This window comes from Amblyraja radiata, chromosome 8, assembly GCF_010909765.2.
Source record: "Amblyraja radiata isolate CabotCenter1 chromosome 8, sAmbRad1.1.pri, whole genome shotgun sequence".
NCBI lineage: Eukaryota > Metazoa > Chordata > Chondrichthyes > Rajiformes > Rajidae > Amblyraja > Amblyraja radiata.
In genome coordinates this window covers 20,405,534-20,427,945 of record NC_045963.1, presented here as the reverse complement: position 1 = coordinate 20,427,945, position 22,412 = coordinate 20,405,534, and the positions used below count along the sequence as shown (strand labels likewise).

The window sequence follows — 22,412 nt, the reverse complement described above, 5'->3', positions numbered from 1 at the left end:
CCCTACCTGCTTCCACTACCTGCAACCTCCGGCAACCACCTGCAACCTCCGGAAACCGCACGGAAACCTTGGGTGGGGCGCAAAGTCTCCAGAGGTTTCCGTTCAGGTTTCCTAAGTGGGACAGGGGCTTTAGAGTGCCATGGAGACTCCAGCAGTTGCTGCTCCTGGCAGGAGGTTGCCAGGGATATTTCATAAGAAGTATTATTTACCCGAGTGCTTCTAGAGATGCACTGTAGAAAGCATCATATCGGGGTGCATCACAGCTTGGTTTGGCAAAATCTTTGCCCAAAACAGCAAGACATTGAAGGGAATCGGGAATGTACCCCTGCCCTTCACACAAATTATTCCCCCCCAAACCCACCCATCAACTCCATCTACTCTTCACACTGCCTCAGGAAAGCAGCCCACGTGATCAAGGACCATTTTTTATCCTGGTCATTCCCACTTCTCTTTTCCGTTGAGCAGAAGATACAAAGGCTTGAATGTGTGTATCACCAGATTTAGGAACAACTTTTTCCGCGCTGAGATCAGACTACTGAATGGTCCTCCCATAAGCAAGGGTGTGGTCCTGATCTTCCAACATCTTCATGGCAGATCCTGAATTTTATTCCTGCTCTTTTCTGAAGCTGTGAAGAGTCAAGTCAAGACATTGTCATATGTCCCAGATAGGACAATGAAATTCTTACTTGCTGCAGCACAACAGAATATGCAAACATAGTACATAACGGGAGAAAAAAAGAAAATACTTCAGTGTGTATAAATACACATACACACACATACTCAATAAATAGACGTGCGTGCACATCTCTGAAGATCTTTCCTGGTCCGAGAACACTAATGCAATCATCAGCGCCTCTACTTCCTGAGAAGATTACGGAGAGTCGGTTTGTCAAGGAGGACTCTCTCTAACTTCTACAGGCGCACAGTGGAGAGCATGCTGACCGGTTGCATTATGGCTTGGTTCGGCAACTTGAGCACCCTGGAGAGGAAAAGACTATAAAAAGTAGTAAACACTGCCCAGTCCATCATCGGCTCTGACCTCCCTTCCATCGAGGATTCCATTTATCGCAGTCGCTGCCTCAAAAAGGCTGACAGTATCATCAAAGACCCACACTATCCTGGCCACACACTCATCTCCCTGCTACATTCAGGTAGAAGGTACAGGAGCCTGAAGACTGCAACAACCAGGTTCAGGAATAGCTACTTCCCCACAGCCAGCAGGCTATTAAACCTGGCTCGGACAAAACTCTGATCATTAATAACCATTTTCTGTTATTTGCACTTTATCAGTTTATTTATTCATGTGTGTATATATTTATATTATGGTATATGGACACACTGATCTGTTTTGTAGTAAATGCCTATTATGTTCTGTGTGCTGAAGCAAGAATTTCATTGTCCTATAAGGGGCACATGACAATAAACTCACTTGAACTTGAACTAGACAAATATGGCACTATATTCTGCATTCTGGTACTTTTCCATTTGCCTAACCTGCTGTACTTGATTGTACTGATACATAGTACGCTTTGACCAGATAGTACGCAAACAGAACATTTTGCTATTTCAATATACATGACAATAATAAACTAATACCAATGGATACCTGCACTTTGGGAAAGTGAGTAAACTCCCACGTCCGCCATCCTTGTCCACTGGAGGATAAGTAGATACAGTCCTCTATCCTTGTGGATGTTATCAGTTTAAAATTGCACGGAACTGTTATTTTTTGGGCCATAGCTGTTGGTTTACATAATTTTACAAATGAAATTGGAGGTCAATTGAGACATTACTTGCCAGTCTTATTTATGATATTTGGATATTAGATGGAAATGAAACAATGGTGTTGCTTATTTTCATTGAATTTGTAGATGGATTCACAAAGATAATAGAATGGAAGATTTACATTGAACCATGTAGAAATATAATTTATTTTTATTAGCTGGGAAGAATCTCTTCCTGCATGATCTCAGTAAATGGAAGGCAGCCGTATACTGAATATTTTGCAGCGTGCAGTATTTATAATGGTGGTGTCGTGTGGTTAGAAAACAGTCAATGCACTGATGTCAGGCTGTAGTACATGTGGTAACTCTTGGTAACAACTAACAGTGAAAGCACATTTCCATTATGGCAGCATTTGTTCAGCAACAACCTAGTAAACGTGCTGTAGTAACACAGTGGGTTATTGTATGTGTAGGAAGGAACTGCAGATGCTGGTTTACACCGAAGATAGACACAAAATGCTGGAGTAACTCAGAGGGACAGGCAGCATCTCTGGAGAGATGGAAAGACTGAAGAAGGGCCTTGACCAGAAAAGTCACCCATTCCTTCTTTCCAGAGATGCTGCCTGACCCGCTGAGTTACTCCAGCGCCTATCTTAGGGTCATTATATAATCCTAGAATGCTGACATTAGCATAACCATAAATGTGCAAATAATTCACTGAAAAGCAACAGGTAAGAGAAGGATTTCTCCAGTATCATGTGAACATCTCTTGTGTAGTAAATATATATTGACAAAAAGGGCCCTTGTTCAGTCAATAACATTGGGCAGTATATGCGTATGCAATAAACATTACTGGCTCTTTCCTCAGTGTTAAGATAATGATCTACATTGAGATTAGCAACTGATCATATGATAATTCTTATGGCATTAGCCCGAGCAAGGCATGATCTTCACCTTGAGACAGGAGACTGTTGATTCTGGAATCTTAAGCAAGCAAATAATGTGTGGCACGGTGGTGCAGCGGTAGAGTTGTTGCCTTACAGTGCCAGAGGCCCGGGTTTGATCCTTACTACGGATGCTTGTCTGTACGGAGTTTGTACGTTCCCCCCGTGACCTGTGTGGGTTTTCCCCGGGAGCTCCGTTTTTTTCCCACACTCCAAAGATGTGCAGATTTGTATGTTAATTGGCTTGGTAAAATTGTAAATTGTCCCGAGAGTGAGTAGGATAGTGGTAATGTGCGGGGGTCACTAGTCGGTGCAGACTTGGTGGGGCAAAGGGTCTGTTTCCTTGCTGTATGTCCAAACTAAGCTCAACTAAACTAAACTGCTGGAGGAACTCAGTAGGTTTGGCAGCATCTGTGGAGAGAAATGAACACTCAACTCAATCTTTTCATTTGCACTTTTAGTTAACAGATCTTGAAGGCTTCTTGCCATTAACTGTGGAAAGTACTACAGGGCGAATAAATGTGTTTGCTTGTTTTATTCTCTGTTGCCTAGTTTTATTTATTGTTCTGATATAATGATCTATAGTTTAAAAAAACTATACAAAATAACTAAAATAATTGGCTTATTTTTCAATTTCTTATTAGCACTTAACAATGATATTTTTTTTTCATGTTTCAGGTATCAGTATTACCTTCAAGTTAAGAAAGATGTACTCGACGGACGTCTACCCTGTACCCTGGAGCAAGGAATCAGGCTAGCTGGTTTGGCTGTGCAAGGTCAGTAGATGATTATAAGAATTGCAGTCTTTCCTTTTCATTGCACTGGCATTAAGGTTATGGATTTACTGATTTTGCTCGATTATATTTAACTGTGTATTGCGTTTACGGGTCTGTTAAAGTAAGGCAAGTACAAATTTTATTGTTCCATTGTCAGTCCATATGGCAATTAAACACTCGACTCCATCTTTTGTTGGTTCTAAAAATGGTTTATCTTATTTTCAGAAATGAATGCAACAAATTAATTTATTTCAAATATCTTGGAATGTAGTCACCAAACTCCCTTTCAAGGCGTGTAAGAAGGAACTGCAACTTCCCTTTCAAGTTATCGGCATTATCTTTGAAGGGAAGAGAGGAGGGCGGGGGGACTTAGCTGTTGATAAATATTATTTTAATAAAAAGTGGAACTGACACTTAGGGCTGAATCTTTAAACCCTGAGAATGGTTGAGCTGTGGTTGTGTCAGAAGGTAAAAACTGAGCATTTGCTAAAGGGATTGAAAGTTGCCTCAAGCCCGCTCGTATCTGGTTCCAATGTGGCATAGGAAACGGGTTGCTGGTTAGATATTATAACAAGGTTGTCTGTTTATTATGGCTATCATTCTGTTTTGATGGCTGGCTAGGTTTCCCTAGCTTTGATGTTAGAGTCACTGGTTGGCGGTGATAGAGACAGGTCCAGGGGGATTTGATTGATGGGCATTTCCTTGAAGTAAATGGCGTCAGTAGACTGTTGAAGTGAGAGGTTCAAGTTGCCAATGAGTACTGTGGCCATTTGATTGATGCATATTTCCAGAACTCATCCAGTGACTCCATCCATGCCAACAGCTTTTTGAGAGTTTACACTTGTGAAAGCAGATCTGACTTCTGCCTCTGAGATGTATGGGTCAAAGACGATGGGGATTTGGAGGACATTAATTTAATTTGCCTGTTCAAAACGGGCACAAAAATCATGAAGCTCATCTGTAAAGATTTGTCGTCAATTTTGCCTTGTAGTCTCTGATTGTACTTGGGGTCTGCCGCTGTCCCCTGACATCCATCTGGACCCTTCTTCTAACAGTGCCATGTGGTCATCCAATATCATCCAATATCACCACCAGAGAGCAGATGGGCTTAGTTTTAACAACTCTGTCGAATGGCTGGACCTTTGATGGAACAGTAACTTTGTCAGCACTACACCTAAGTGACTATCTAGCTGCAAGGATAATTTGCCTTTCAACAGTGTTTTTAACACTGCAAAAACACACATTCCAAGGCATATTAGTGAAGAGTTATCAAACATTGTAATCCTGAGGGGGGAGGGAGGGGGGGCTTGATTATGTAGGAGTGGACAGGATGCTTCATCTTATGTGGGAAGTCTAGAATTAATGATCTCTGTTTAAAAATAAGGGGTCACCCATTTAAAACAAATTAGGTGAATGTTTTATCTTTAAAAAAAATGTGGATCTGTGCAACTTGCTTCCTCAAAGTGTGATGGAATGTTTTTTTACATTTGAGGTAGTTGGATTCTTGATAAGCAGGGGTTGCAGATAGGGAAGTACAATAATGAAATGTGGAATTGAAGGTACAAGCAGGCATGCAAAACCTTATTGAATGGCAGAACAGGCCTGAAGGATTGAATAGCCTACTCCTGCATCTAATTCATAAATGTGTACGTATTTGTCCCCAAAGCCACACAGAGTGAATAACAGAAAGCGTGGTCAGGTTTTATTACACACAACTTGAAGATGGCAAGAGTTGCAAAGTAGTTTAGAAATCTGTTCATTAAGGATCACATTTTCGATAATGGTTTTGTTTGGCTTCTTTGCTCATGCTGTAAAGGTACTGCTGTCGGGATATGAAATTAAAACTGAAAGCACAATTTTCCAAACCACTTTCAAAGTTAGAGATTCTATACCAGCAGGGGAGTTTTGCAAAATAATGTTTTATAACCTAGGTTTTCTAATTATAACCGGTAAAATGAATGTATTGGTATTGGAATGTGTATAAAATTATGTTTCGTGCCTTATCTATGTATTCCTTTATCTATAGAATCAATTACTTGTAAAATGCTGCAACTAAGGCCTATTTCTTTATTTAAACTATAAATTATCTCTGAAAAATGTACTCTAAATACCAGGCTAAGATCAGATCTTTTAATACCTCACACTGAAATGGCTCATCTTTATTCATGATCATCAGTGGATGGTGACATTAGGTATAATTGTACAACTGATCAAACACATGCATTTAGGGGCAAAACCTGCTGGATAGTGAGCAGAAGTGCCTATCCCCAGTGATTTACACAAAATGCTGGTGTAACTCAGGTAGCCTGTCTGTCCTGCTGACTAACTCCAGGATTTTGTGTCTATCTTCAGTTTAAACCAGCGTCTGCAGTTCCATCCTACATCCCTAGTGTTTTAATTCCTCATTCAAGAATTGAATGGGTGATATTTCGGGTCGAGACCCTTCTTCAGACTTCTCCAGAGTCTGAAGAAGGGTCTCGACCTGAAACGTCACCCATTCCTTCTCTTTCTAACTTCTATAGCTGTGCAGTGGAGAGCATTTAGATGGGATGCATCTCAACCTGGTAAGGCAGATGCTCTACTCTTGAATACTTGATACTTCTGAGAGTGGTGATTTCAGCCCCGTTCATCACTAACATGCCACTTCTTTCCATCCGAAGATAGACACAAAATGCTGGAGTAACTCAGTGGGACAGGCAGCATCTCTGGAGAGAAGGAATGGGTGATGTTTCGGGTCGAGACTCTTCTTCAGGGTCCCTTCTTCAGTCTGATGCTGCCTGGCCCGCTGAGTTACTCCAGCTTGTGTGTCTAGGCACAGTAAATTTGCATATATCGCAATGAGATCTGCATCCTCTGACATTGGCCTGGACATTAGCTTGGAGATAGGCCCTGTTCTGGTTTCCCAACAGTCTTACAGAATTTGAACACCTTACCAGATCTCGTTTGGTTAGAATTGATTATATAATTTCTTCCACACGGACCTTCAATCTTGCTCCTCAAGATTATGCGCTCGGTCCTTTGCTCTACTCCCTGTGTGGCCAAGTAGAGCGCCAACTTCATCTTTAAGTTTGCCAATGAGGTCCCTTCTTCAGTCTGAAGAAGGGTCTCGACCCGAAACATCACCCATTCCTTCTCTCCAGAGATGCTGCCTGTCCCGCTGTGTTGCTCCAGCTTTTTGTATCTATCTTCAGTATAAACCAGCATCTGCTGTTCCTTCGTAGACACTTCTTTCCGTCCAGTCCATCTTCATGATGCGTTGCATCAGGGAGGCTGGAGGTGTCGTCGAGGATGCCTGTCACCCTGGTCGTTTCCTTTTCTCTCTTCTACCATCTGGGAGAAGATACAGGAGTTTGAAAGCTCAAACAGGAGTTTGAAAGAAGAGCTTCTTCCACACAGCCTGTGCCTCATGAAACTCTTTCCTCATTTGGTCATTCTGTTATTGCACATTGCTATTTTTGTATAGGTCTTCAGTTTGCACTGCAGTCTTTGTACCATTCTGCTGTTTGCATTCATTGTTGTATTAATTGCATACTTATTGTGTTTACTGTTTACCCTGAGTTTCATGCAAACTGAGTTTCATTGTATTCTGGTATTTATGGCAATAAACTAACCTGAATCAGCAAGGCTGTTACTTGTGGTGTCTTTGCGTATGTTTCTAAACAGTGAAAATGTGATACTCCATTGTGGTACATGAGGGCTTGGCGATCCATCTTGTCTGCTGCCTTCCTTCGTAAGAGCAGTGCTTCAACTTTATAAGCATTTCCTTGCCTGTGAAGCACTTTAAGTTATCCTGAAAGAGTGGAAGAGTATAAAGATAATTTTTACTTTATTCAAGAAATAAATATATACAATGCATGATCCATACAAAATTCCATCCGACATTCAATAATTTCCCCAAATCACAATTTTACCCCACACCCTTGCCACTCATGTGGCCCAGTGGCGTGGAATCCCTTCCCTTGTTTTGAGGGGCGTCTCCACCATACCGTGCCCCCCATGTCCAGCAGCGGAAGGAACCTAGACTGTGGTCCTCCCCCACCGAGCCTTGGCATTGGCTGCACCGAGCTTCATTGTGTCCCTCAGTACGTACTCCTGCATTCTGCAGCGGGCCAGTCGGCAACATTCCCCGACGGACATCTTGTTCCGCTGGGTGGTCAACAACGCTCGGGCAGACCAAAAAGCGTCTTTCACCGAGTTGATGACCTTCCAGCAACACTCGATGTCAGTCTCTGAATGCGTCCCTGGGAACAGTTCGTAAACCACAGAGTCCTCTGTGATGGAGCTGTTCGGAATAAACCGTGACAGGGACCCTTGCAGACCTCTCCAGACTCCCTTTGCAAATCCACACCCTGCAAAGATGTGGGCAACGGTCTCCTCTCCATAGCAGACGTCCCAAGGGCAGACACCTCTTTCTTTACTACTGACTGCAATGAAGAATCTGGATTTCCTAGTTTAGAAATGCTCTCTCTTTTGTGGAGCGAAATGCCATTAGGGTGAATTGAATTCCTGGCACCTACAAAGTGTGAAATTGGCATATAGGTGTGAACGGAGATAGGAATGCACTGCAGCTGGGCTAAGTCTTCAGGAAATCCCAAGATCTAGTTTATAGTGTGTAACAAGAGCTGCGTTTGTTGAGGTCATTTATATGACTCTCCTTAAAAGGATAGATTTGATGTTGTTTTAAAATGCAATGTTGACAAGAGTAGCAAACCTGTTTTATGGTCATTTAAAGTTTATAACAAGTGCCTGGTAGAAATATCCAGAGTGACAATAGTTACATTGCTTTGGCAAGTTGTACTAACCTGAGCACAGAAATCTGAATAGACTATTATATAAATGAATCTTTATGTTCTTTCCCTTTTTTGGAACTCATGTTTTGGATTCGGGCTTGAATTTTTCATGCACAGCGCATCTTAAATACGTTTGTATGTTCTCCCTGTGACCGCCTGGGTTTTTTTCAGGTTCTCCAGGTTCCTCCCACATTCCAAAGACATGCAGGTTTGTAGGTTAATTGGCCTCTGTAAATTGCCCCTAGTGTGTCGGAGGTGAAAGTGGGATAACATAGAACTAGTATATGGATGATCGATAGTCAGTGTGGACTCTGTGGGCAGAAGGGCCTGTTACCATGCTGTATATCTAAACTAAGCTAAAGTTATGAAAAATAGATACAAAATGTCAGAGTAACTCAGCAGGTCAGACTACATCTCTGGAGAAAATGTGATGTTTTGAGTCGAGTCAGGAAGGTTGCCAACCTGAAACATCACCTAACCATGTTTTCCAGAGTTGCTGCCTGACCCACTCAGTTATTCCAGCACGGTGTCCTTTTTTGTAAACCAGCATCTGCAGTTCCTTGTATCTCCTTTTGACAACTTTAGCCTGTGTATGGAGAATGTTGATTGACACAAGACCGTTGCCTATTTAGGCCGCTCGTTATCAATTAGAATTATTTTCATCTGCTGTATTAAAGTAGTTATTCCAATTACTTGAGCTGGTATGATACCTAGTCTCTTTACATAGAGTCGATAGTGTTTTAATTGGTGTTTTAATCTCACCATATAACACTCCATTGTAGCAGATAGTCAATAGTTTTAATCACGGAAATAAAGGCCACACAGTGATCGGTTTGTAACTTTGGTACAAAACACAAAAGCACACACACCACTTGAATATTGAGTATGGAACTGCATTTATGAAAATGTAAATTATTGACATTTACATTTGTCAATTGTCAACATTAACGATCAAATACCTATCCATTAAAATCTCCTTTACTAGAACATGTTCCATTGCCTTTTATCCTTTGGTGATTCAAGTGCCCATTTTGGTATGACTTAAATGTTTTGTGTATCTGCCAACACCACCCACTCAGCAGCGTTACAAGATTCCAACCACACCCTAGTCGAAAAGAAAATCTTTCGCAGATCTCCTCGAAAAGCTTTACTTCGTATCCTAAATCCATGCTCTCGAGTTTTACACACCTGATCTGGAGAATGGTTTCTTACCATCTACCCTTTCTGTGCTCCCTGTAATTTGGTATGACTATTAGATCCCCCCCCTCAGTCTCCCCTGCTCTCGGGAAAACAATCCCAGCTTTTCCAGTCTTGCCTTCTTACTGAAGCATTCTTTTCCAAGTAATGTCCTGCTGAATCTCTTCTGCACTCTCTCCAGTATGTCTTTCCAATAGTACGGCAACCAGAACCATACAAAATGCTCTAGCTGTGATCCAACCAATGTTTTATAAATGTATCAAGATCTTCCTAATCTAATATTCTATACCTTGGCCGATGAAAGCTAGTATCCCAGATGCCATCTTCAACACCTTGGCAGCCTACGTTGCCAGAGGGCAGTGAAGGCCAATTCTCTGGATGCTTTAAAGAGAGCTCTTAAAGATAGCAGAGTCAAGGGATATGGGGAGAAGGCAGGAACGGGGTACAGATTGTGGATGATCGGCCATGATCACAGTGAATGGCGGTGCTGGCTCGAAGGACCGAATGGCCTACTCCTGCACCTATTGTCTATTGTCAGAGTCAAGAATCCTAAAATCTCTCTTCTTTAGTATTTGCTAGAGGTTCTGCCATTCCTTGTGTATATCCAACCTTTATTAGTCTTTAAACTTTAGTGATACAGCGGGGAAACGGATCTTTTGGACCACGGAGTCCGCGCCGTCCTGCGATCACTCTGCACTAACACTATCCTACACACTAGGGACAATTTACAATTTTCCCCAAGCCAATTAACTTACAAACCTATACATCTTTGGAGTGAGGGAGGAAACTAGAGCATCCGGGGAAAACTCACGTGATCACAGGGAGAACATACGTACTACGTAAAGCCAGCACCCATCGTCAGGATTGAATCCAAGTCTCTGGTGCTGTAAGGCAGCAACTCTACCGCTGCACCACTGTGCCGCCCTCCTACCTAAGTTCTCCCTCAGTCTTGCTCCGTAGCCTTACACAGGACTGGTAACCCTCTTGCTTTTAATATCCTTATAAAATGCTTTGGGATTGACCTTTGAATTCACCAATTTCAACTAAATACCTCCTCCCTTCCTGCATCTTTTTCTCTTTGTCGCCAGACTCTCACACCAAAACACTCACCCTGTGACTCCCACTACCCTGCAAACCCATACTCTGAGACGGGCTTGTCTTGCTTTTCACTATTTAGCCGTCTACCACAAGTAAGCTCAGGACGGAGCCTGACTGCAGAGTTTTTGTCTGAATAGTAAATATAGTTTAGATTTATTCCATGCTGCTTTTGTTGTAAAGAGCATGGACAGCACTGTGTAATGTAGCTTTGTTGAGTTGGCACCTGCAGTCCCCTAGCCTTGAGGGTACAAACTGCGATAAGATATATGCCTGCTGCTGCTGGTGTCTCTCATTCCCTCAAGGATGCCTGGTTTTGAGCTGCTGGATCTATTCTGGAGTTATGTTACCATTTTACACCATGGTAATGAGGGCTTGTAGTGTGAAGACCCAGTTGTCTCTTGTGAGTTGTTGACGACAAAATCACTGTCACTTCCTGCTGCAGACTCAGTTTGTCAACTATGTCCGTTGCTGATAGATTTTGAAGCCGCCTACCTGAGTATATCAGTATTTCTAAAGATTCTTCAAGATAAAAGGGTATAGAATCGTCCATTGAGGGAGGATGGATTGTGGTAACCACCTGCATTTCACCTAATGTTATAAGACTCATGGTGTCAAGGATCTTGAGTCCCATTTAAATAACAAGGACTTGCATGCCAAGGGATAATGATAGGTTCTGGTATATTGGATGAAAAGTATGATTGAGAATACATTCCAAATATTATTGAGGAGTATAGGATGGGTAACTGGAAATTAATGCACTGTGGAAAGGACTGCCCAGCCAATGAGCCGGTCCAGTTTTTTATGTTCTTGTATTTATGTCTAACAGTTGATTTATGTATAGCTGGGTGACTTGCAAGAGTATTTCAGAAAGCCGTCAAGAGTTATCCATATTGCTGTGTGTCTGGAGTCACAGATGAACCAAACTGGTTATGCCCCTGTCCCACTTAGGAAACCTGAACGGAAACCTCTGGAGACTTTGCGCCCCACCCAAGGTTTCCGTGCGGTTCCCGGAGGTTTTCGTCAGTCTCCCTAATGGTCGAAAGTGGTTTCCGCTTCTTCTATGTTCCAGCGATTATTTTTAAAAATTCAAAACCGGCCGCGACTAAAAATAGGTTGCCGTTTTAAAAATCGGTAAGACCTTCCACTACCTGCAACCTCTGGCAACCACCTTCAACTAGCATCGCAACCGGCTTCGACTAAAAAATCACCGATTTTTAAAACGGCAACCTATTTTTAGTCGCGGCCGGTTTTGAATTTTTTGAAATAATCGCTGAAACATAGAAGAAGCGGAAACCACTTTCGACCATTGGGGAGACTGACAAAAACCTCCGGGAACCGCACGGAAACCTTGGGTTCCGTTCAGGTTTCCTTTCAGGTTTCCTAAGTGGGACAGGGGCATTAGGGTACCGAATTTCCTTTCCTGGATATTTGTGAACCAGATGTTTTTTACAACTATCTAGTGTCTTCATGGTCACCAAATTATTTAAATATCTGAGTTTAAATTCCCTGGCTGCCTTCAGCAGATTGTTTGGCCCTGTTCATATTAACAAGCATAGACACAAATTGCTGGAGTAACTCAGCGGGACAGGCAGCATCTCTGGAAAGAAGGAATAGGTGACATTTCGGATCGAGACCCTTCTTCAGACCCTGAATTATTCCAGCATTTTGTGTCTATCTTTGATTTAAACCAGCGTCTGCAGTTCCTTCCTACACCTTATTATCTAGCACTTGGCTACTTGGCTACCGTCACTAACTGTCAATTGCTGCTGGTCTTTGTAGTCATCGTCATGTCCCAGTAACTTATGTTCTTATTATGTTAGTTATTAATATTGCTTGCACCTTCACCCCCACTGAAACATTTGGTATTTATGTAATATTTGTGGCTTAATTAGCATACATTTTACATTTACCATTCATGCAATAGCATATAGTAATTGTGAGAATCACCTTTTGCCAATCTGTTCTCTCTCCACAGCTGATTTTGGAGATTATGGGCAGCATGAGTCTCAGGAATTCCTCAGGGAATACGTCTTGTTCCCAATGGTAAGTGTGGTGAAAATCACCAAATAAACCAGGTTATTGATAAGTTATGTTGACCAAAAATTCTGGATGTGCTGATCAATGCAAGAAGCATTTAGAAATCCTTTCCTTGAGTAGCATTTTAAACAGAGAATCAATCTGTGCATCTCTTTAAATGGTACAGTGCACTTTACACAGTAATGTCAACTCTGATTGGACGTAATCTGAGATTTTGTTACATAACTTCATGTTGCTTGTCAATATATGAAGTAAATAAAGGGTTCTGGGGAATTATCAACATTTTCTAATCTGGATCTTATTGAGTATACTGTTGATACACTATTTATAATGTACTAGACTAAGTGGGACCCGTTGGGTCCCTGTCACACAGGAGGCCTGGTCCCCCAACGCAACCCATTCTCCAATGCAATATTCCACCACTCACCCGTCCCCCCAACGCAATATTGCACCACTCACGCATAGCCCCCATGTGCAGGCGTGGCTCATTTCCCCATATCCCCGAGCACTCCCTCCCCCTCCTCTTCACCCTCCCTCTTCTTTCCCCTCTCCTCCTCCCCATCCCCAATCCCTCCCTCACTTCTCCTTCGCTCTCCTTTCCCCTACCCTCAGTCACTCCCTCCCTCCCTCCATAACTCCTCTCCCCTCCCTACCCCCCTCCTATCCCTCTATCCCCCACTGATGGTTGATGGAATTTAATACAGAGAAGGGTGAAGTGTTGTATTTTGGAATGTCGAACAAGGGCAGGACCTACACAGTAAATGGTAGGCCTCTGGGTAGTGTTGTAGAGCAGAGGGATCTAGGAGTACAGGTGCATGGTTCCTTGAAGGTCGAGTCGCAGGTAGATAAGGTGGTCAAAAAGTCTTTGGCACTTTGGCCGTCATCAGTCAGAGTATTGAGGAGAGAAGTTGGGAGGTCATGTTGCAGTTGTATAAGACGTTGGTGAGACCGCATTTAGAATATTGTGTTCAGTTCTGGGCACCATGCTAGAGGAAAGATATTGTCAAGCTTGAAAGGGTTCAAAAAAGCTTTACAAGGATGTTGCCAGGCCTAGAGGGTGTGAGCTACAGGGTGAGGTTGAGTAGGCTGGGTCTATATTCTATGGAGTTCAGGAGGATGAGGGGTGATCTTATAGAGGTGTATAAAATAATGAGAGCAACAAATCAGGTAGATGCACAGAGTCTCTTGCCCAGAGTAGGGGAATCAAGGACCAGAGGACATAGGTTCTAGGTGACGGGGAAAAGATTTAATAGGAATCCGAGGGGTAACTTTTTCACACAAAGAGTGGTGTGTCCTGTGTGTGTATGGAACAAGCTGCCAGAAGAGGTAGTTGAGGCTGGGACTATCCCATAGTTCCAGAAACAGTTAGGCAGGTACATGGATAGGACAAGTTTGGAGGGATATGGACCAAGCGCAGGCAAGTGGGACTAGTGTAGCTGGGACATTGTTGGCTAGTGTGGGCAAGTTGGGCCGAAGGGCTTGTTTCCACACTGTATGACTCTTAAATTTTGTTTACATAGCTTTAAGACTTAAAGATTCTGCAGAGTTGAAATTTGAGAAGCATAAGTTTAAGGGATGTCTGACATTGTAAATGTGTTGTGGAGGTGTCAATGTTGATGATGAAGAGTATGCCAAGGAAGACCGCAATTGATGAGTTAAAAAGGGCAAGAAAATGTAAGGTTCAGTCCACCTGGCCCATTTCCACAAGTCTATTTGACCAGTCCACACCCTTTAAGCACGCACACACATGTGCCAATGTGCCCAGTAATGCTCATTGCTATTCAGGCTGTGCTCTACAAACTCCATTATTTACTGTGTAGATGCATTGAGGTGAAAGGAACATTTAGAGTTCAGAAATACAGCATGGAAACAAGCCTTGCAGCCCACCAAGTCCACATGGGCCATCTATCACCTGTTCACACCAGTTCTATGTTATTCCACTTTCTCACCCATATGGGAGATATGGGAGGAAATCTGAGTATTCGGGAATAAACCATGCAGTCACAGAGAGAACGAGCAAACTCCATACAGACAGCACCCAAGGTCGGGATTGAACCCGGGTTGCTGGAGCAATGAGGCAACAGCTCCACCAACTGTGCCACTTGTTCCGCTAAGAAATTAGGTTTTATGTGCTATTTGCATAGAACCATCAGAGACCATTGCAAATCCCAGCAAATATTTGCTATTGAATTTTCTCCAACGTTGCTGGCTTTTGTTAGCGGCCTGGGATCAATAAGTAGCAAGAAAACCGAAGAAACCTTCGCTCTAGATAGAAAAGCTGGAGTAACTCAGACTGAAGAAGGGTCTCGACCCAAAACGTCACCCATTCCTTCTCTCCAGAGATGCAACCTGAGCTACTCCAGCTTTTTGTGTCTATCTTCAGTTTAAACCAGCATCTGCACCTGTATCTCCTCCAACCTCATCTACTGCATCTGCTGCTCTAGATGTCAGCTGATTTACATCGGGGAGACTAAGCGTAGGTTGGGCGATCGTTTCGCCGAACACCTCCGCTCAGTCCGCAATAACCTACCTGAACTCCCGGTGGCTCAGCACTTCAACTCCCCCTCCCATTCCCAATCCGACCTCTCTGTCCTGGGTCTCCTCCATTGCCAGAGTGAGCAACAGCGGAAATTGGAGGAACAGCACCTCATATTCCGTCTGGGGACCTTGCGTCCGGATGGCATTAACATTGAATTCTCCCAATTTTGCTAGCCCTTGCTGTCTCCTCCCCTTCCTTAACCCTCTAGCTGTCTCCTCCCACCCTCCCATCCGCCCGCCCTCGGCTCCTCCTCCTCCTCCCCTTTTCCTTCCTTCTCCCCCCCCCCACCCCCCATCAGTCTGAAGAAGGGTTTCGGCCCGAAACGTCGCCTATTTCCTTCGCTCCATAGATGCTGCTGCACCCGCTGAGTTTCCCCAGCAATTTTGTGTACCTTCTGCAGTTCCTTCTTCCACAAACCTTTGCTCTAAATGGAACTAGCACCCTCTGCTGACTGGTTGGAGATGGAAGGGAGAGCAGAGAACTGTGTTGTGACCAGGTTTCATCTTGATTAAAGTCGAAGTAGATCTTCTGGGTGTCATTTAAATTGCTTATAAGTTAGTTTCCCTTTTTCTTCGTTTATTTAATCTCCGCATTACATATAACAACACTGTAAATTTGCCATTAGAACCAAGTCAAAGAAGACCTTAATGCAAGAGAGGAATAGCACAACATTGAAATGAACCTGTTGAAGACGGCATAGTATGCTGTGGCATTTATGGTACTTTACTATGATATGGCTATATGTAGTATGGTGCCATTTCCTATTGTGAAAAATACATCAATATGCGCCCATCAACGTTATTAGTATCATGTGAACAAAACTGTTCGCAAAATGTTTGATGGAGGAAAAACAATCGCAAGCACATTTTCCAGCAAATGTGTGTTTTAATTACGGTTCTTTTTCTATTTGGAAACAAATTATACCATGTTGAAGGTGGAGATATATGTCTTTTCTGGCACTACTACCACCTTTAGTCATAAACTAAAGTAGAGATTTTTGCTCTCGAGTGCTTTCCACAATACATTGCCATTCATAACATCTGAGCAACTCATTTCACACATGAAACTTTAGATGTGTATAATTCTTGCAAAAAAAACACCGTCGTATATATAGAATGATTTATCAATAAGAAAAGCTTGCAAAATCAGTGTAATATTAAAGACTGCGCACTGTCTTGAGCTACTGAAAACTAAATAAAACATTTCTGTTCTGATGTCCCATTAACTTTATGGGCCAGTTAGAGGAGATAAACACCAGCTGATGTCCCCAGTCTAGTGCTCTAGATCCTGCCTTTGATGCTTGTTTCTGTCAGTGAAATATGCTAAAACCTGATCAGAAATAATACAAAGGCAGCACTTCATGCCTGCAGGCAGCCTTACACCTGAAGGTTGCTATCTTTTGTTTCTGATTTCCATGTCAAGGCACGACCTCTCATTTGAAGTTTTTTTTGTGTTGAGTTCAAACACTCTTGATTCCTTTCAGGTTTTTTTTCCTCCTTTAAATCAGAAGAACATCTTTTTGACTTTGCAGGTGTAGTTGATCTAAACAATTTGAAGCCACGTTTCCAATTAAGCCGATTGGTTAATTTTCCAACTGCAACCATTAAACCAGAATTGTTTGCTGTAAGAGCTGCTCGTATTATGTAAATATTTGGGGATGAGTTTCAAAGTTATTTGCAAGTCTGAATTGGGTGCATGCCATTGATGTCAAATTCACGAGAATATTTAACTTTTCTATTTCACTTGAGTTATCAAACAAGTTAGTGGACCCCGTAACCCATGGACTAGAACCTTTTGTAAAGGTTGCGAGGATTGAACTGGGAATTAATTGTGTTGCATAATTAACTCAACACAGCTGCAAGCTTTTCATCATTGTTTAAGGCAATACACTGTCTTGTCTTGGGCAGAGCCACAACACTGGTCAACCTCAGGAGTCCCTTCAGTTACAGACTTGGTTCCACCAAGATGCAGTACAGAACACCACAGGAAATCCTTTTTCCCTGGGGCTATCAAACTGTGCAACTCCACCACCCCCTTCTGCCGTGGGGTAGACTGACACCCCCCTCCCCAATCTTTGCACACCCACAATCCTTTCCTCTGATCACTTTAATTTCATGTTTCATGTATCCTGTTGTGCCTTGTGACTGTTGGCAGACCAATTCCCCTCCTGGGATGAATAAAGTTCCATCGTATTGCAGGAAAGTTGCTCTTTTGAAAATAATTTAATGCCAAGTACCCATTCGTTTCTTGCTGAGAAGAAATTGATAGTATGATTTTAGTGAAAAAAAGACACAAAGTGCTGGAGTAACTCAGCGGGTCAGGCCGCAACTCTGGAGAGCACGGATTGGTGACATTTTGGGTTGGACCCTTCAGATTGATTTTGGTGGGGGATGGGGGGAAAAGCTGGAAGAGAATGATCCCAGGAATGATTGGGTTAACATATGATGAGCGTTTGAAGGCACGGGGCCTGTACTCACTGGAGTTTAGAAAGGTGAGGGAGGACCGCATGAAAAGTTGCCCAATAGTGAAAGGCCTGGGTAGTGTGAATGTGGAGAGGATGTTTCCACTAGTGGAAGAGTCTAGGACCAGATGTCATAGTCTCAGAATAAAAGGACATACCTTTAGAAAAGAGATGAGGAGGAATTTCTTTAGTCAGAGGGTGGTGAATCTGTGGAATTTATTGCCATGGACTGCTGTGGAGGCCAAGTCAATGGATATTTTTAAGGCAGAGATTGGCATATTCTTGATTAGTAAGGGTGTCAGGGGCGTATGGGGAGAAGGCAGGAGAATGGGGAAAGATAGATCAGCCATGATTGAATGGCGGAGTAAACTTGATGGGCTAAATGGCCTAATTCTGCTCCCAGAACTGATGAATGTATGAGAGGTGGCGACAGGATGAAGCCTGGCAGGTGATAGGTGGATACAGGTGATGGGGAGAGGGGTGTTTGATTGGCAGATTTTTGGCCAAAAAGTGTGAGATAAGGATAGGAGAGGTAAAAATTGTGAAGCCAGAGGAAATAATATAGAGTGAAGGGAAGGCGAGAAATAGATGCAAATCCAGTTGGGACACAGGAAAGGGATGATATAAAAACTGTAGGCTAGTTACTGTGGTTGTTTGTAGGCTAGTTACCTAAAATTGGAGAATTCAATGTTAATACCGTTGATCATACTTTAAATTGAGTGGCTTATCCTATTCCTAATCTGTGCTTTGTTATTGGGAAACTGATGATGCATGTGGTTCATCTGGTATTTGGATTCAGCATTCCTCCAATAAAACAGGAATTCTTCTCATTCTTTCCTGGAACTCTGGAATATGCTGCTTTCCATCGGGTTTGTAAATTTGTATTGCATTTAGAAATACAAGGCTCAGGAATCTTGGCAGAAGAGTATATATGCTCTGAGATCTTTGGGGGAAACCAAGAGTACTTTTTTTTTGTAATAGAGCACATGCAAGTCAAATCCAATCATGAATTTGTCTGCATTTCCAGCAACACCCACTGAATAGAAGTGGGAAGTAGGAATGTTAGGTAGTTTAAAGTGTATTTCTAAGGCCTAAGGAATTCACAGTTTTATTGTAAGTATGGCCTATCTGCAAATAGAGTCAAACCTATTATCAGCATGAGGTCAAATGCACTCTTGCCTGATGAGACCCAAACGATAATGATGACTTAATTTCTGTCCTTCGATGTGATCTTTAAATGCTATGTGTGCCTCGTGTGGTTAATAGGTACAGTTAGGTGGAAGATTTATTCTTTTGCATTATGTTTACAGGACTGGGCTCAGGATGAACGCATGTTAGAGGAAATGACGAGGAAGGTAGCAATGCAACACCAGGCCTACAGGTAAGACAATCCAAAGTGAAGATAGATGTCCAGTTACTACAATTTGTAAATTCTCTGTTTCTTATAGATCTTCCTTCTTCTCACATCAGAGAATTGCTGCCACATTACAACCTGGACCAATTTCTAAATGTTTGTTAGCCCACTTGTACCTATTACTGAGACACTTCAGCAAGATAACAGCTTTCATTTTGTTTTAATCGTTCTTTACTTTAAAAAAGATCTTATCATCAGTGGTAGCTACATTAAAAAAAATCCTAACCTTGAATCCTAAGAAGATTGACGGGTGTAATTCTGTGCGACTCGGAAGCACAGTTCAGATAAAAACCTAAATATGGTGGAAATGCTCAACATGACAGACAGCATGTGAGGAAGGAGAAACAGAGTTAACATTTCAAGTTTGAGGCAAGGAGCTTTCAACTTTAGAAGCTTAACACCTTTTCTCTTTCCACAAATGTCATTCTACCTGCTGAATGTTACAAGCATTTTATATTTTATTTCAGATTTCCAGCAGCTGCAGTTTCTTTTCAGGACAGTTGGGAATTATAATTTTAATGATATCAGTTGCCGATGTTGATTAAGTAAAAACATATCTAGCTATGAACTCGCCTTTCTTTCTTCTTGGAGAAGAAGAAAGGGCGGCACAGTGGCGTGGCGGTAGAGTTTCTACCTCACAGCGCCAGAGACCCGGGTTCCATCCTGACTACGGGTGCTGTCTACACGGAGTTTGTACATTCTCCCCGTGACCATGTGGGATGTTTCCGGGCGCTCCGGTTTCCTCCCACACTCCAAAGATGTACAGGTTTGTAGGTTAATTGGCTTTGGTAAAATTGTAAATTGTCCCTGGTTTGTGTTGCTAAAGTCTAATGTCTAAAGAAAATGTTTCATTTTTTACAAAGCTCGTGCTGATTGGTTTCTGCTCCTACATTGAATTACAATGACTATTGTTATTTAGGGATGCTGCTTTGTTTTATTCTTCAGTGGGATGCCACCTGCAGAAGCTGAATTGATGTATATTAAGGAAGTGGAACAGCTGGAAGGCTTTGGGCAAGAAAGCTTTCCGGCCAAGGTAATCAGAAACTAACATCATTTACAAAAGGAATTTTACCAATCGTTAAGAATTTCACCAGTACATCGTAATTGTTGATATGTTTAAAAATATTCTTTCTCATGGGGTTGAAGCAATATAAACAGTCTGAACTGAAATTTAATTTATCAAGGAGAATTTATTCATTTGTCAGTGTGATATGAAGATAGAACATGTGGTGGAATCCCTCAGCAGACAAGGCACCATCTACTAGAGAGAACCAGAGTTAACATTTGCGGGGGGGTCCCTTCATCAGAGAGACTAATTCATTTTTTTCCTCTTTCTCAATTCTGATGAAGGTTCTCAGACCGGAAATGTTAACTGTTTTTCTTTCCACAGATTCTGCCCGACCTTTTGAGTATTTCCAACATGCAGGTTTTGTACATATTTTCAATGAAGTGAGTTGTGGACACATTATAAAGATAGCAATTCCATTGCAACAGAAAGAACAATGGGAAAAATGAAAATAGGACTCATTTACATATGGAAGTATTCTATGGTCTGCTATGGGTAGTTTTAAAAGATATGTTGATTAATTCTTTGGTTCTGACCCCGAACCTAATTACCTACTGCACAATTGTGCTGCTGGGTAATGGGTGAGGGGCAAGGTTAAGATGAGGGAGAGGGAAACCTAACTTTACAATTAATGGTTTGCTTTAAGGAAAATAATTTTACTTAAATGTGGTATCACCCAAGGCAGTTAGGATTAGAGAAGTTATCATTGCAAAAGTTGTTGTTTGAACCAACTGTAAATAGCTGTGGTAATACAAGAATGCTAAGTATGTCTGTTGAAATGTTAAGTACCATCCAGCAGCATTCCATCCAGGATTCCGAAAAATTAATTAACTGGCCCTGCAAAATCTTCAAAAGTTTAGTGAAATATTTTGAAGTATTTTTATCTGAATTTTGTAATACCATGTCTCAGTAGTACCGAATTGTGTGTGGCACAACTCGTAATTCTAACCATAACCATTTTGTAGAACATCTAAATGAGCCTTTGGGGAAGTTTAAATTTGATCCAATTATCAGGTATGCAAAGTAAAAATGGGGACAGTTCGCTTTGGGTTACAGTTTTGCTGATTTCACCTTTATAGCGTGTTTGTTTTTGACAATGGATCAGGCGTAGTAGGGTGAACTTCGGCAAAAGGCTCTGAAACTAGAATCCAGTATATAGTTGCGATGAAGATAGACACAAAATGCTGGAGTAACTCAGCAGACAGGCAGCGACTCTGGAGAGAAGGAATTGGCGATTTTTCGGGTTCAGACTGACGATGAGATTTGGGATGTTGATGGTATTTTAGTAAGAGTAGTATACTTGCCTATTGTGCACCATCCAGCTAAATCTGTCGGGTAATCTGCGAGGGCCTGGAATGCATGTTATTTTTTAAAGAGCAATTTCCTTGGTAAGGCAAGAAGGCACTGTTGGGCCCCTCCATGTTCCAAAGTCCACCCATTGCTTCTCAGAGCAGTGCACCTCACCAATTGCAATCATCCCTCTCAGTCCACCCCTCTCACCTCAAATATTCTACCTTCCTGGGTAAACCTTGCTGCCCAGTCATCATCCGTGAGTTGTTCATTCGAAATGGCTAATAATCTTTAAAAGAGAGCTACGTGATTAAAATATGCTGACGTGACAAAAGTGTAGCTCAGGATACTTTAGAGCAGTGATTCCCAACCGGGGGCCATATGGTCCCAAAGGGGCCATGGCAAATTTCAGGGGGGCCACAGACAAATTTGGGGATTTAGGGGGTCACAGGTTCAATGAAGGGGGCCACTTTTTTCCGCTAATAATGTCAGGGGGGGGGGGGGGCCACAGAAAAATTAAAGAGCCCAAGGGGGCCATGAACTAAAAAAGGTTGGGAACCACTGCTTTAGAGTGTATGCCATAATGTGCTGTTTCACGATTTTCATCAACACTTGCTCTTTTTTTAATAGGACAACATTGGAAATGACGCTTTCATTGGCATTTCCTTTGTGGGAATATTTGTAAAGCACAGGAATGGAAGACCAACTATAACATACAAGTAAGTTCGGGAATAAAAGCTTAGACATGCATTTTCGTGTATGAATTGAGCTTGCAACTTTAAAGACTTTTTTCTTTTCTGTTTCTCCTCCTCAGAAGATGGTATTGTTTTTTTCAATGTTCTTACTCTGTGTCATTTATTAGTCAGGTGGAAGGGTAGATAATTCAACATCAAATTCTTCCGAGAGCTCGGAAATATGTGCCAGGAAACCATATGTTGGGTGCTTATGTAACTCCCTTCAATCGTCCTTCAATGGTCCCTGTCCCTACTATTTCTCCTGCTTCTAACAGGTGATTTTCAGATTTAAGTTCTTTCTTGGCAAACCTGGAGTAAAACCCATCACTCCAGTGCATTGTC

The 22,412-nt window shown here is 42.2% G+C and overlaps 1 protein-coding gene across 4 annotated transcripts in view; it reads left to right on the top strand.

Annotated features, from left to right (window-relative positions):
- The window catches only part of ptpn14 (protein tyrosine phosphatase non-receptor type 14), a 191,240-nt gene that overhangs the window by 131,108 nt on the left and 37,720 nt on the right, over positions 1-22,412 (top strand). For all 4 annotated transcript variants that reach the window (XM_033025349.1, XM_033025350.1, XM_033025347.1 and 1 more), the window contains 5 exons: positions 3,347-3,444; positions 12,505-12,572; positions 18,877-18,947; positions 19,926-20,013; positions 21,967-22,055. In XM_033025349.1, coding sequence (XP_032881240.1) covers positions 3,347-3,444; positions 12,505-12,572; positions 18,877-18,947; positions 19,926-20,013; positions 21,967-22,055 — 414 coding nt within the window. The remainder of the gene's footprint in view (positions 1-3,346; positions 3,445-12,504; positions 12,573-18,876; positions 18,948-19,925; positions 20,014-21,966; positions 22,056-22,412) is intronic.